A 12465-nucleotide genomic window follows, 5' to 3' on the forward strand; every position below is an offset into this window, starting at 1 on the left:
ATTTGAAATAGGTTCAAAAATTTAGAAGTATTAATTAAAAAATTAAAAGGTGAGGTTTGATTTTAATGAATTTTTTTGAGTGAAAATGTAATTTTTTGCAAAAAATTACGTAAAAACGCGTACCAGTAAAATAGTCAGCAGTATAGGTTTAAGTCTTTTCGGTACTATGAGAGAGAAAATAAAGTTATAGAAAAACTTAAGAAAATATTTAAAGTTGAAAATCAGGTGCTAATTCTAAAAGTTTTAGTCCAAAGTTGTGTCAAACGGATCAAAAATGCTAACCGATTGGACCGGACCCAAGTTAGGCTCAAACCCAACATATAAATATATTAAAATGAAGCCAATTCAGCCTCATTCATCACATAAACATGACTAAGGGCTTGTTTGGGTGAGCTTCTAGAAAAAGATTTTTTTTGAGTTATCTTTTTTTAAAAGATCTTATGAAAAAGTAGAAGTAATTTTATGTTTGGGTATCTCATGCAAAAAGATCTTTTTATTTATCAATTATGTTTGGATATAATAATATAAAAGTACTTTTTTTGTTTATTTATTACATGAAAAATTTTTTTTTTAAGAAAAAAAGATCTTTTAAAAAAAGATGTAAATTACAGCTTCTCAAAAAAGATTTTTTTTCTAGTGCTTTTACTTTTACTACTAGAAATTTGTCAAAAACACTAAAAAATAAAAAAAATATATCTTTTTTCATTGAAAATAGATCTTTTTTTATCAAAATAATGGCACCCAAACAAGCACTAAATTCCCAAAGTAATCCCTTAGATTGACGTCGTACACCAAAATCGTGAGATTCCAATTGTACTAATTACGTCCTTGAGATTGGAAAAATTGCACCATATTAGTCCCTGACCCGTTTTCCGTTAACGATGCACTGACGTGGCTTGATGACATGGATCTATGGTGACAGATGTTACCTCATGGTTTAGTCACGTGTAACGGTATGATGACATGTCGGTCAGCAACACGTGGCATGCTGACGTGGATGGTTATGCCACGTGTCACAATGCTATTTTGCTATGTGTCGGATTATGTTATTTGTCCATATGTCATCCACTATGTCGTCATTATATATGCACCAAATTGGTCCCTTACTTTGTATCAAATGACTCATTTAAGTCTCTAAAATTAAATGTCGTGTACCAAATTAGTCCCTTCATCAATTTCTTGTCATTTTTTTTTGTAAATATAAAATTCTCAATATTTTTTTATACACTACTTTTAATTATATTTTTTATTATACAATTTTTTATAATAAATTTTTAATTAATAATTTTAATTTATATCATTAGAGCACATGTTAGCTAAATCCAAAATTTTATTATTGTCTTTTGTGTTTATTTGTATCTATTTTAATATTGTTTAAACCATGGTTATGATAAGTGCTTATATTAATTAATAGTGTAATATATGAAAAGGCTGCCTAGTTAAGTTATAGATAAAATAAATTATTATAATCGGCAATATAAATCTATCTTATTAATTTAATGAGAAGTCAATTATACGGAGAATCAAACATTCTTAAAACGGATGGGAATAATGAATTTATATTAGTTAACAAATGCCTTATCAAGTATTCTTAAAATATTTATTAAGGTGTTAATATTAAAAAATTTTTATTAAGAAATATTATTATACTCTTAACTTACACTCTTTGCTAAATCAATATCAATATCTCATATAATTTTTTTAATAAAATATTATAGAAAAAAATTGTATAATTAAAACTACCATTTTTAAAATATTTTTATAAAAGCACTTGTATTTAAATAACTTATGAAAAATAAAATTAAAATTAATATATTTAAAGATATTAAAAATTTTGAATTTATAAAAAAAAAGATAACAAATTGATTAAGGGACTAATTTGGTGCACGATATTTTATTTCAGGGACTAAAATGAGTCATTTGATGCAAAGTAAGGGATCAATTTGGTGCATATGTAATGATGATATAATGGATAACACGTGGACAAATAACATTGTGACACATGGCATAATTCGACATGTGACAAAATAACATTATGACACGTGGCATAACCATCCACGTTAGCATGCCACGTGTTATTGACCGACACATCATCATACTGTTACATGTGGCCAAATCATTAGGTGACACGTGTCAGCAAAGGTCCACGTCATCAAGCCACGTCAGTGCGTCGTTAACGAAAAATGGGTCAGGGACTAATATGGTGTAATTATTTCAATCTTAGGGACGTAATTGGTGCAATTGGAATCTTGGGACGATTTTGGTGCATGGCATCAATCTCAGGGACCAGTTTGAGGATTTAGTCCATAAACACAAACAACATAACCACTGAAAATCAAAGAGAAGAGAAGAAGGTTACTATTCACTTTTATTTTCTCAAGCTCATAACTTGAGTTACGGTGTTTCGATTTGTGTACCGTTTGTGGTTACGGGTAGCTCTCACCGAGTCCGTCATTTCTAACAAAACAAAGTTGGTAAAAACTCGAATTCCATACTCCTTTCCTCTGCCCTAACAGTTTTGAAAAATTAGGTATAATTATTGAATAGATTGTATGATTTTAGTTGTTTAGGTGCCATCTAATAGTAGAAAATTATTGGGTTTTTGTCCCAATCCACAGTGGGTGAGGTAAGTCACTTCAAAAATTCTTGTAGTTTGATGTTTTGGTAAGCTCTAGTGTTAATTTGGTGTATTGTATGATATTAGAGTAATTACATGTTGATTTGGAGTTGACTTGGTGAATTTAGAGCATTTGGATTTGAAATGTGGTGGCTGAAGCTTTGTGGAAGCTTGTTTGGAAGTTAATTTTGGTATTTTGTGCATGTTGAAAATCGATTAAGGTATGATTTTAGTTTCCTTTAGTTAATATGTAATGTTTTGTGAAGCTCAGGCTAGTAGACCTTAGGATATGATTGAATTGATGTTGTTGATGATTGATGATGGATATTGATGTTGTGATATTGATTGTGAATATTGATTATTTTTAATATTGAAAAGGGTTTGTGATGATTATTGTTGTTGATGAGTATTGATGATGAGAAAATTTGAAAATAATGATTGAGATGGAAATCTATGAGTTTTGGTGTGATTTAGGTTGAATGTGGAGTTTTTTTGTGAAGCTCAGGCTAGTAGACCTTAGAATATGATTGAATTGATGTTGTTGATGATTGATGATGGATATTGATGTTGTGATATTGATTGTGAATATTGATTATTTTTAATATTGAAAAGGGTTTGTCATGATTATTGTTGTTGATGAGTATTGATGATGAGAAAATTTGCAAATAATGATTGAGAGGGAAATCTATGAGTTTTGGTGTGATTTAGGTTGAATGTGGAGTTTATGAATGAATTGTTATAGTAAGAAGTATATGATGTAGGATTTGGAATGCTTAAAAGATGATTGAGGATTACTTATGTGTTGTCTTGGGTATGGTTAATTTGTCTGTGAATTGAGTGTTTTGAAAACTAGAGGTTTTACAATTTTTGGTAAAACTTTGTTTTTAATGAACTTGATGAGCCATAACTTGGCCTCTAGATCTCCAATTTTGATGAAACTTGATTTAAAATGAATATGAGAGGTTTAAGACATTCGAAGAATAGATAAAAAATATTTTAAAACGAGAAAGTTATGCACATTTGAAGTTCGGTGTCAAAAATTGAATTTTGCAGCAAAACAACTTTTTGTGAAAATTCGGTGTCATGCGTACGTGACCCTAGCATGCGTACACAAGTTTGCCTTTTTTACACTCCCGCGTACGCGGAAACCCTTTCCTGTTTTGAACATTCGCGTACGCGAGAAGGGGCATGCGTACGCGAGATTCTTGTATGAAATTAAAGACGGACTTAGGCTTGGGAAGTTCCATGGATGGAATGACTTGAGTGGATTGGCGGAGTGTTGAGATGATAATATATTGAGAACTGATGCTGGTTTTGATGAATTTGGAACTTGAAAATAAATGATTGTGGTTGATGAGATAAGTATTAATGGACTTGTGCTATATGAGCAGCGATTACTGAGATCTATTATATACTATTTATATACTGATATTGATGAGTCGCTATGCGCCTAGCAAGGAAGGTGGTTAATCCCGCTTGTCGAGGTTGCGACACCGGCATAAGGACGGTGGTTAATCCCACTTACATTGAAATGTGAGGTCTGAGGGTGAGTATTCCGTTGCATCCTTTCGAGTCGCAAGAGTGGATCAGACACTATATCTTGGATAGTAGGCTAAACACTATATCCCTGGGGTACCAATTATTCGTGACTGAAAGGTGACATCCCAAGGGGATGTGTCGGGTTAGCAGTTGAACTGACAAGTAATATCATAACTAATAGGACATGCATTCATCATGTGCATCTTCTATGTGTTTGTTTGCTTTGCTTACTTGCATCTTTTGCCTAAATGTATAACATGCTTACTTACTTTCTGAATTACTTACTGTAAATGTATATTACCTATGTTTTACTTGCTTGCATTTAATTGTGTTTTCTGCTGGGATTGAGGAGGTTCAGTAGGTGGTTGCGATAGGATCGCATGGAGGATAAGATGGCGAAGGCTATAGGACAATGATGTTTCTATTAGTTTAGAATTCCCTTAAGTTAGATTACCCTGTTATTGGTTTAAGTTATTTGTTTCATTAAGCTTGAATATTTTTATATCGGTGTGAATTTCTAGGATTGCCTTTGGCGTTTCCAGAACCTTAATTATATCTGATCTATTGGGCACTTTTACTGATGCGGATTTTTGAATACCCACAAACTAACCGGCAAGTGCACCAGGTCGTATCAAGTAATACCTTAGGTGAGTGAGGATTGATCCCACGAGGATTGATGGACTGAGCAACAATGGTCGAATGATTCACTTAGTCAGGCAAGCGAAAGGTTGTGTTTTGGGGTTCAAAAGTATTAAATAGTAAATTAGAGAGTAGAAAACGCAAGTAATGAGAATGGTGTGAAATATATGAGAAAATAGTTAAGGTATCGAAGATGTTTACTTTTCCGGATTGAGTTTTCTTACCAACTATTTTAATCATGCAAGATTCGTTTCATCGCAAACTGTAATTGACTAAACCCTAATGTCTTAGTGATTTAGTCTCCTCTAACCCAAATTAATCGCCAATGTCTTGGTCACTTAATTGTAGATTAGAGGGTTAAGTTCAAATCTAGTTTATGGCCACAGAAACCCTAATTACCCAAAGCTAAATGAATTATATGTCACGTATCCAGATTAGCTCAAGTAATTAGCAATTTAGGAGGAATTTGCTTTCAAGCTGTTGTTCAAGTGAGATAGCTCTGTCGAGAATCACAAGAACACATGTAGAATAAGGATTATACTGTTGTTCTACGCAAATTCATAAGACGAAGAACAAAAGCAACTGAATCAATACATTAATTAAAATAGAAAAGCAATAGTCTTAATTCTTAGAAATAAACAGAGCTCCTAACTTTAACAAAAGATGTTTAGTGGCTCATGACTTACAGAGAAAACTGGAGTTCAGAAAAGTGAAACGTGCGAAAGTGAAAATATCCCCCAAAGGGTGAATCTTTTATATTTAACCTAATTTGATTTGAAATTAAAATAAAATAAAAAAAATTCTAAACCTAAAAGATTTTATTTGTAAATAAAAATCACAAAAATAAAAGATAACATAATAACTAAGAGCTAAATCCACTAGAGATGCTTATTGAGTGGGGATTCGGTTCAGATTGCCTGACGCTAAACGCCAGCTGGGCGTTTAGCGCCCAGAATGGGCAGAATCTCCCTCTTGCTCGCTGATAAATGAATGGTTGTGATGCATAGACTCTTAGGAATGCGTGCACGGAGGGACTGTCCAGGGTTAGCTATTGGCTATGTCGGATTCAGCTATTTAACCGACAGATGAGACTTATAAGCCATAGGACAGGCATACATCATATGCATTTGTATGTTTTGTTTGAGTGTTCATTACTTTGGTTTACCTAATTGATTAACCATGCTTATCTACTATTTGTCCTACTTGTTTTAATTGCATCCTATCTGTATTTTCTTTGCCTGTCTTGTATGTCTTTACAACTGAGGCTGAGAGTTAGATTAGAACTAAAATCCACAAATAAATTTCCGAATTTCTAATTTAGTATACTTCTTTAAATTTAAATGAGTGTCAAAGTTCTAACAATGCCTTTGACTTTCCTAGGACCTTATATATTATGCCTTTGACTTTCCTAGGACCTTATATATTATCTATGTTGGCGCATTTATCATGCTGAGAACCTCCGGTTCTCATTTCATAAATATGTTGTTGTTTTTCAGATGCAGGTCGAGAGGCACCTCGTTGAACATCTGAAGACTTCCTATGCAAGCGAAGTTTTATTTTGGGATGCTGTATTTTGTACTTATGTATATATATATAAATAGATTCTCCATTTTATATATTATATTTGTCCCTCCTAGTGGCTATTTTGGAGAAACAGGTGTTTTGTTTTATGTCTTTGGGATATTTTGGGTTGTATATATATGTATTTATACTCCGGCCGACCTTAACTTCGCAGGTCGAGTCTGGAACTTGATATTTTGTATCTTTTGATACTCTACTCTTGTTTATATAGGTTATCTTTCCTTTATTGCCGGTTTATCCTTCCTGTGTTATCTGCCTTACGTGTGTGATGCGCTTTTCTTTTTACGATTTTTATTTAAGTTCTTCTTCAAGGCTCCTAGTTACAAATTCTTTCAACCATATATATATATATATGTTTTATTTTTAGAGATCGTAATACCTCGCCACTTCTGCTTTACGACTTAAGCATAAGGCTTTGCGTGATAGGGTGTTACATATCAACTCAGCCTCTGGCCCAAACTTTATCAACCACGGCCTCTAGCCCAAAACATAATCAAATCTCGGCCTCTAGCCCAATATATAATCAAACCACAATCACTGACCCAATATATAATCAATCCACAGCCTCCGGCCCAAACTTTCTCAACCAACAGTCAGTCTTAGAACATAATCAATCACAAGCACAAACAATGCAAGGAAAACAATTAGAAAGCAATTACGACAGGTATCACAATTAACAGTTAGACAGAATTCATCAAATAGGCAAACCGAAGCACTTAAGCACACCACAAACAATAGCAAACAAATGCAGTATGATCCTACTGGCCATGAGCTCACGCGTCGGTTATGTTGTCAGACCCGACTCGGGTAAGTGGGATTCACCAACCGTCGTTATCCATAGGCTCCACAAGCGAGATTCACCAACCGTCCTTACTCGGAACATTAGTCCACGAGTAAGCAGGATTAACCAACCGTCATTACCGGATAACTCAAACATGCGGGATTAACCACTATCCTTGTCTGAAAAAAATTCCGTCAATGCGAAAGCGGGATTAACCACCATCCTTGCCATTGCAGTAAATCTCGGGCAAGCGGGATTAACCACCGTCCTTACCTAGAAAATCACGAACAAGTGAGATTAACCACCGTCCTTACCACGAGTAAACATCAGTTCATAGTAAAGTCTTTAAACTCACTTTCATCACGATTCAAAATCATACTTGATCCTTTTACTTTCAAAAGCAATATACATTTAATTCACATCACACCAAGAATCACCTTTTCCTTTAAAACCAATATCACTTTTTATAGCATTTTCCAAAATCTCCAAAGCAACTTCACTTAAGAACCAATGTTTCTTTCATAAAACCCAATTCTCACTCAACCAAAATTTTTTCAAACTAACTTCAAAACCTGTTTAAGTTTAAAACTCCTTCAAAAGACTCAAAAATCATCCTGTTTGCAAATCCAAAAACATAATCGTTTGTTCTTTGATAATCACTTCGAAGTTTGCTAAAACACCCCAAATCATACTCTTTTCTTTAGTTAAATCAAAATCAAATAAAATAATTCTTCAATCAAATTAATCAAAATAAAACTTCCAAATTCTCATAAAAAAATTTGGCAACATTTCTTCTAAAACTTAGACTTTACCACCCTCCAAAAATTCCAACCGAACCAAACCAGACATCTCTCAATCATTCAAATTATTTCCAATATCAATCCATTTCAATAAACTATTATCACAACAACATCAACTCAACTCAAGAAAATTGACAAAATATAGAATTAACCGAATCAAGAAATTCAAGTAGCCAATCCCATTAATCACAATAATTCAGCCGCAATTATCAAAATACGTTCAAACACTCGATAATTATTCTATTATAATCCAAAAACCAATTTTAAGAAACCAGTCCAACAACGAACAACTCAACAAACTAAATCAACAAATAAGAATAACTAGTCTTCTCAATATTCAATAAATCAACCAAATAATTATTCATATCCATCCAAAACAATTCAATTCAATCCATAAGACTCACGTAATCATAAAAATATATTTTTCATATTAATATAGAGTTATAACAATTCTTGAAAATAAAATGAGTTTAAGAAAATACCCCTACCTCGATCGCGACTTAACTACGGGACAAAACTCTCTTTATCCTGGCCCGCAACAGTGGCAGCCACAACCATAACTCCATTCCACTTTCGCAGCAACATCGACAACTCTAAACGCGATATGCAATAACCGGAACTCGACCTCAATGCATCAATGTCGCAAAGACCACAGTAACTTATATCAGAATAATAACGGTAAAGGTTTCGGGACAAGAAAACTCACTGTACCATAAGGAATTCAAAGGATGAAGCAACGGCAACTCCGGTGACGATACAGCAGCACAGGGCAAGCTAGCAGAGGCTCCAACAGCTGGTTTACAGCGACGTCAGCGCTGCTCCTCCCCACGGCGGACCCAAACAGCGACAGTGGCAGCTTCTGACCACAACGACGACGACGATGACCTGGCGCGGAGGTTGAGCACGATGACAGCGGCAGAAGCGGGACACAGCTCCTCCTCTCCTCATCGTGTTCTCTTCCCTTTGAAACCCATGCCCATGGCCGCGACGGTGACGGTTCCCTCGACGCCGACTAGATGCGAAAGAGTTAGCATTAGCAAAGCGGTTCGGCGGTGATGGAGGCACGGCGGCGACGCAGCAGAGGCTCCCCCTCCCCTGGCTCTCGTGCAGTTCTTCCTTCCTCCCTGATAGCGTCAACGGCGTCCCTCTCTCTCTCTTAGTATATATAATATAATATGATGTGATTGGTCACCCAAAAAATAAATGATGTATATCAATGAGCATGGCCATTGTTCATACAAGGAACAAGTATACAATCAAAGCTTTATATTGTAAATCAATCTATAGAATTCTTTAGTTTCCTCTGCACTATCCCTAAGAAATGATGAAGCCCAAAATAAATAACAATAACACACTCGAATGCATCTTCTCATGTGAAAAATATCACAATCATTTGGTTATGTTATGTATGATATCTCTCTCACCATCAATTTTTTTCCTCACATGTTGAATCACACCCTAATGTATGTACAACAAAACTACATAAACAGAACCACCGGTAAAGCAACCAATAAAGAAGCCAAGAGAGAGGGAACCATCAAAGAGGGTGGTGATGAAGACTTTATCTGAATGGGAAAATTGCAGGTGTCGGTTGAAATGTTTGTCAACGAAAGCTTCGCCAAACCTCCAAAATTGCAGGCTTGAAGGTTCTGATTTTGCATCTGAAAATACATGTTAAATGCATATGAAGCATTCCCATTAGCATCCAAATTGTTGCATGAAGATCCATAGCCAAGTGCAGTGCAATCCCCATTGGTGCAGGCATAAGTGATACTTTCCCCGAGCTTGCTGAGATCTTTAGCATTAGGATTAAACATGCACCATTCTTGTTCGAGGTACTGTACATTTTTCGCATCAACGAGCATCTTGTTCTGATTCTGGCCGGAAAGGTCCATCGGGAACTTAGGCTGCCCATCATACCCGAAAATCCCCCAGTGACGCTCGAAGTTCCCTGGCTGAATGCTCTTTCCATTCTCATCAAGGAGCCCGAACAGATAGACTTCGATGTATCCAGGGCGGCGGGGTGTCCCTTTGTTGGCTGCAAGCCTTGGCAGGAGTCCATTGTAGAACCTCAAAGCATTACGCGTGTTGGCGTTCTTGTCGCCGTCAGTAGGCCATCCAACTTCTCCAACAATTATGGGCAGGTCTCCGTACCCTGCTTTGCTGAGAGCGGCAACAAGGGTATCAAAATTCGCATCGAAGACATTGGTGTACGGTGTCCCGTTATCGTTTATGGGGTTGGTGACACCATCAAAGAAGGCATAATCAAAAGGGAAATCGTCATGCCCATAGAGACTCAAGAAAGGGTAAATGTTCACTGTAAATGGTGCACCATTCTTGCTGAGGAAAGCTACTATCTGGGTCATTAGGTCATTGATATCAGCCCGGAATGTTCCAGAAGACGGAACAGGATTGTTTGCCGGAGACTCATAAACATCAGCATTTAAGGGCACTGTAGCCTTAATCTTATCACCAACACCAGCTTCATTAAGTGCATTTTGAATGTTTTGTAGTGCAGGGAATGTGACATTCAAGAATGAATTATTGTATGATTTCAAAAATGGCTCGTTCCCAACAGCTACATACCTGCAAAAGAATAGATTGATTCAATGTTAGGCCCAAAAAATTTCCTCAATTGCAGCAATATTATCATTTAACACAAAACAGAAAATACACAATTAAATGAAGTTACCATGACCTTTAATATATTAATGGTATATATTTAATTATTGAGAGAATTTAGGATTTCCAAGCAATAAGGATTAAGACATAGTGCTTAATAGACTCACCATGAAACTCAAGCGCAAAAATATTACCACTGTGGTTTATCGATTGATTCTCTACAAGGCCAGATAAAACTTCTAACTCCTTTTGAAATATATTCAACTCCAATTCTTTTATCAACTGACATGGAAGGTAAAAATCTTTAAACCCAGAGAAGGTAGAACCAACAACCATGGCCCAACAAGTTCTAATAGTCCTATTTGTTATAACTCAAATCTTTCTTGTCTTGATGTACTTTGTCTTAATCACTTTCTTGATATACTTCCCCTCACACACATTAATACATAGATAAACACATACCTTTACATTTATACATAACAAACATACACACACACACACACACACACACACACACACACTATGTAACTATAAATTCATGCCTAGCTACCCATAATTCCTGGAAACTTCAACTGCAAGCATATGAAAGTGCGTGGTAAGGGCCACTGCTATCGATTTGCTTCCCTTAAATATTGTAAGCTGCAAGCAAAGTGATTCATTTCTTATCATAACAAATGCCCTGTTATTCTTTTTCTTTTTTTTCCCCTTCCTTTTCGGTGTATAGCAAATTAGCAATTAGCAAATATCCTTCTCCTCAGCCACATAAAAAGGCACTGGAGGAGGCAGCAGCACTTCCAAAAAAAAAGAATCAAATCTGCGGGTATTTCCAAGTAATTACATATGAGGCTCGTGGAGAAAAGAGACAACTTTGGCTTCACTTTTGAAAGATTCCTGACCCACTTTTCGTTGCCCCTAAACTCATCAACCAATTAAAATTCATTCTTAAATAGTTATTACTATTATTATTAATTTATTATGATGCACAACGGGATTAGTGCCCCCTTCATAGTTCAAACTTCAAAGGTCACCTCATGTTAATGATAAATTGAACACAAGGAGCGAAGAACCCCCTAAAAATTTTTCCAATTTATTTTTTTACCCCAAAAAAAAACAAAATCATAAGCTGGATTAACAAGGAACCTAGGCAGCTATGATGCTAAATCTAAACCATATCTGCATCCAAATAAGTTCTAAAATTCACACTAAAAAACAAATAGTATTAAACAATAGAAACCAGAAAGAGAAAGAAGGACTGAAGGAGAGCAAAAGAACTCACTTGATGTTAACACCGCCATTGAAGTTGTACTTTGTAACACTCTTCTTAACCCACTGTTTGGCTTTATCATTGTCATTCATATCAGCAAGCTGGATGTTAGGTATGGCAACCATGACCTCGATTCCAGTGCCAGCAAGAGCACTCATTGTTGATTCTTCTGCATCGAACAGCTTCACCTTCTGAATCCCATTGTCCTTCAGCATCTGCACCACCGTGTCCGGTGGCAACTTGTGCGTTGCTTGCGTTCCCCAATTCACACCCAGCCCTTCCACAACGGCATGGCAGCACCACAGAAACGATAACAGAGCCACTAAGATCAAAGGCCCCAACTTTCCCATCCAAGAAAATAATAGCACGCAAGGTGCTTGATTAAATGTCACAGAGGGGAAGAGAAGAAACGGCGTATTATATATATAGATATAAATAGTGAGATTGAGGTGGCTTGAAAAAAAAAAAATAGAAACTGGTTATGTATGTATGTTGCAACTTAAAAAACCAAAAACCCCACTTTAAGAGAGAAACCGTTCAAGAAAGTGAGGGGCTCTAACGAAGAAACAGCGAAATTAGCGAGAATATAGTAATATAGCCCCACTTTCACAACCTCACAACC

General features: G+C 35.7%; 1 protein-coding gene and 1 long non-coding RNA gene across 2 annotated transcripts; both read right to left on the reverse strand.

Moving 5' to 3' along the window:
* Positions 6867-9116, reverse strand: LOC107604941. Its single transcript, XR_001612432.2, has 2 exons — positions 8446-9116; positions 6867-7430 (listed from the first exon to the last, which is right to left on the reverse strand). It is a non-coding gene; the product is annotated as an uncharacterized LOC107604941 (long non-coding RNA).
* On the reverse strand, positions 9139-12457 carry LOC107604940 (glucan endo-1,3-beta-glucosidase 8). Its single transcript, XM_016306657.2, has 2 exons — positions 11856-12457; positions 9139-10543 (listed from the first exon to the last, which is right to left on the reverse strand). The coding sequence occupies exons 1-2, from the start codon at positions 12191-12193 to the stop codon at positions 9436-9438; spliced, it is 1446 nt and encodes a 481-aa protein (XP_016162143.1). The 5' UTR covers positions 12194-12457; the 3' UTR covers positions 9139-9435.

Source organism: Arachis ipaensis, chromosome B06 (genome assembly GCF_000816755.2).
Source record: "Arachis ipaensis cultivar K30076 chromosome B06, Araip1.1, whole genome shotgun sequence".
In the NCBI taxonomy this organism is placed as follows: domain Eukaryota; kingdom Viridiplantae; phylum Streptophyta; class Magnoliopsida; order Fabales; family Fabaceae; genus Arachis; species Arachis ipaensis.

Bases quoted from the DNA above. Each gene is read 5' to 3' on its own strand.
- LOC107604940 (XM_016306657.2), bottom strand. From the start codon at position 12,193: ATGGGAAAGTTGGGGCCTTTGATCTTAGTGGCTCTGTTATCGTTTCTG. The intron at 10,544-11,855 runs GTGAGTTCTTTT...ATTCTTTTGCAG, and splicing joins AATGGCGGTGTTAACATCAA to GTATGTAGCTGTTGGGAACG.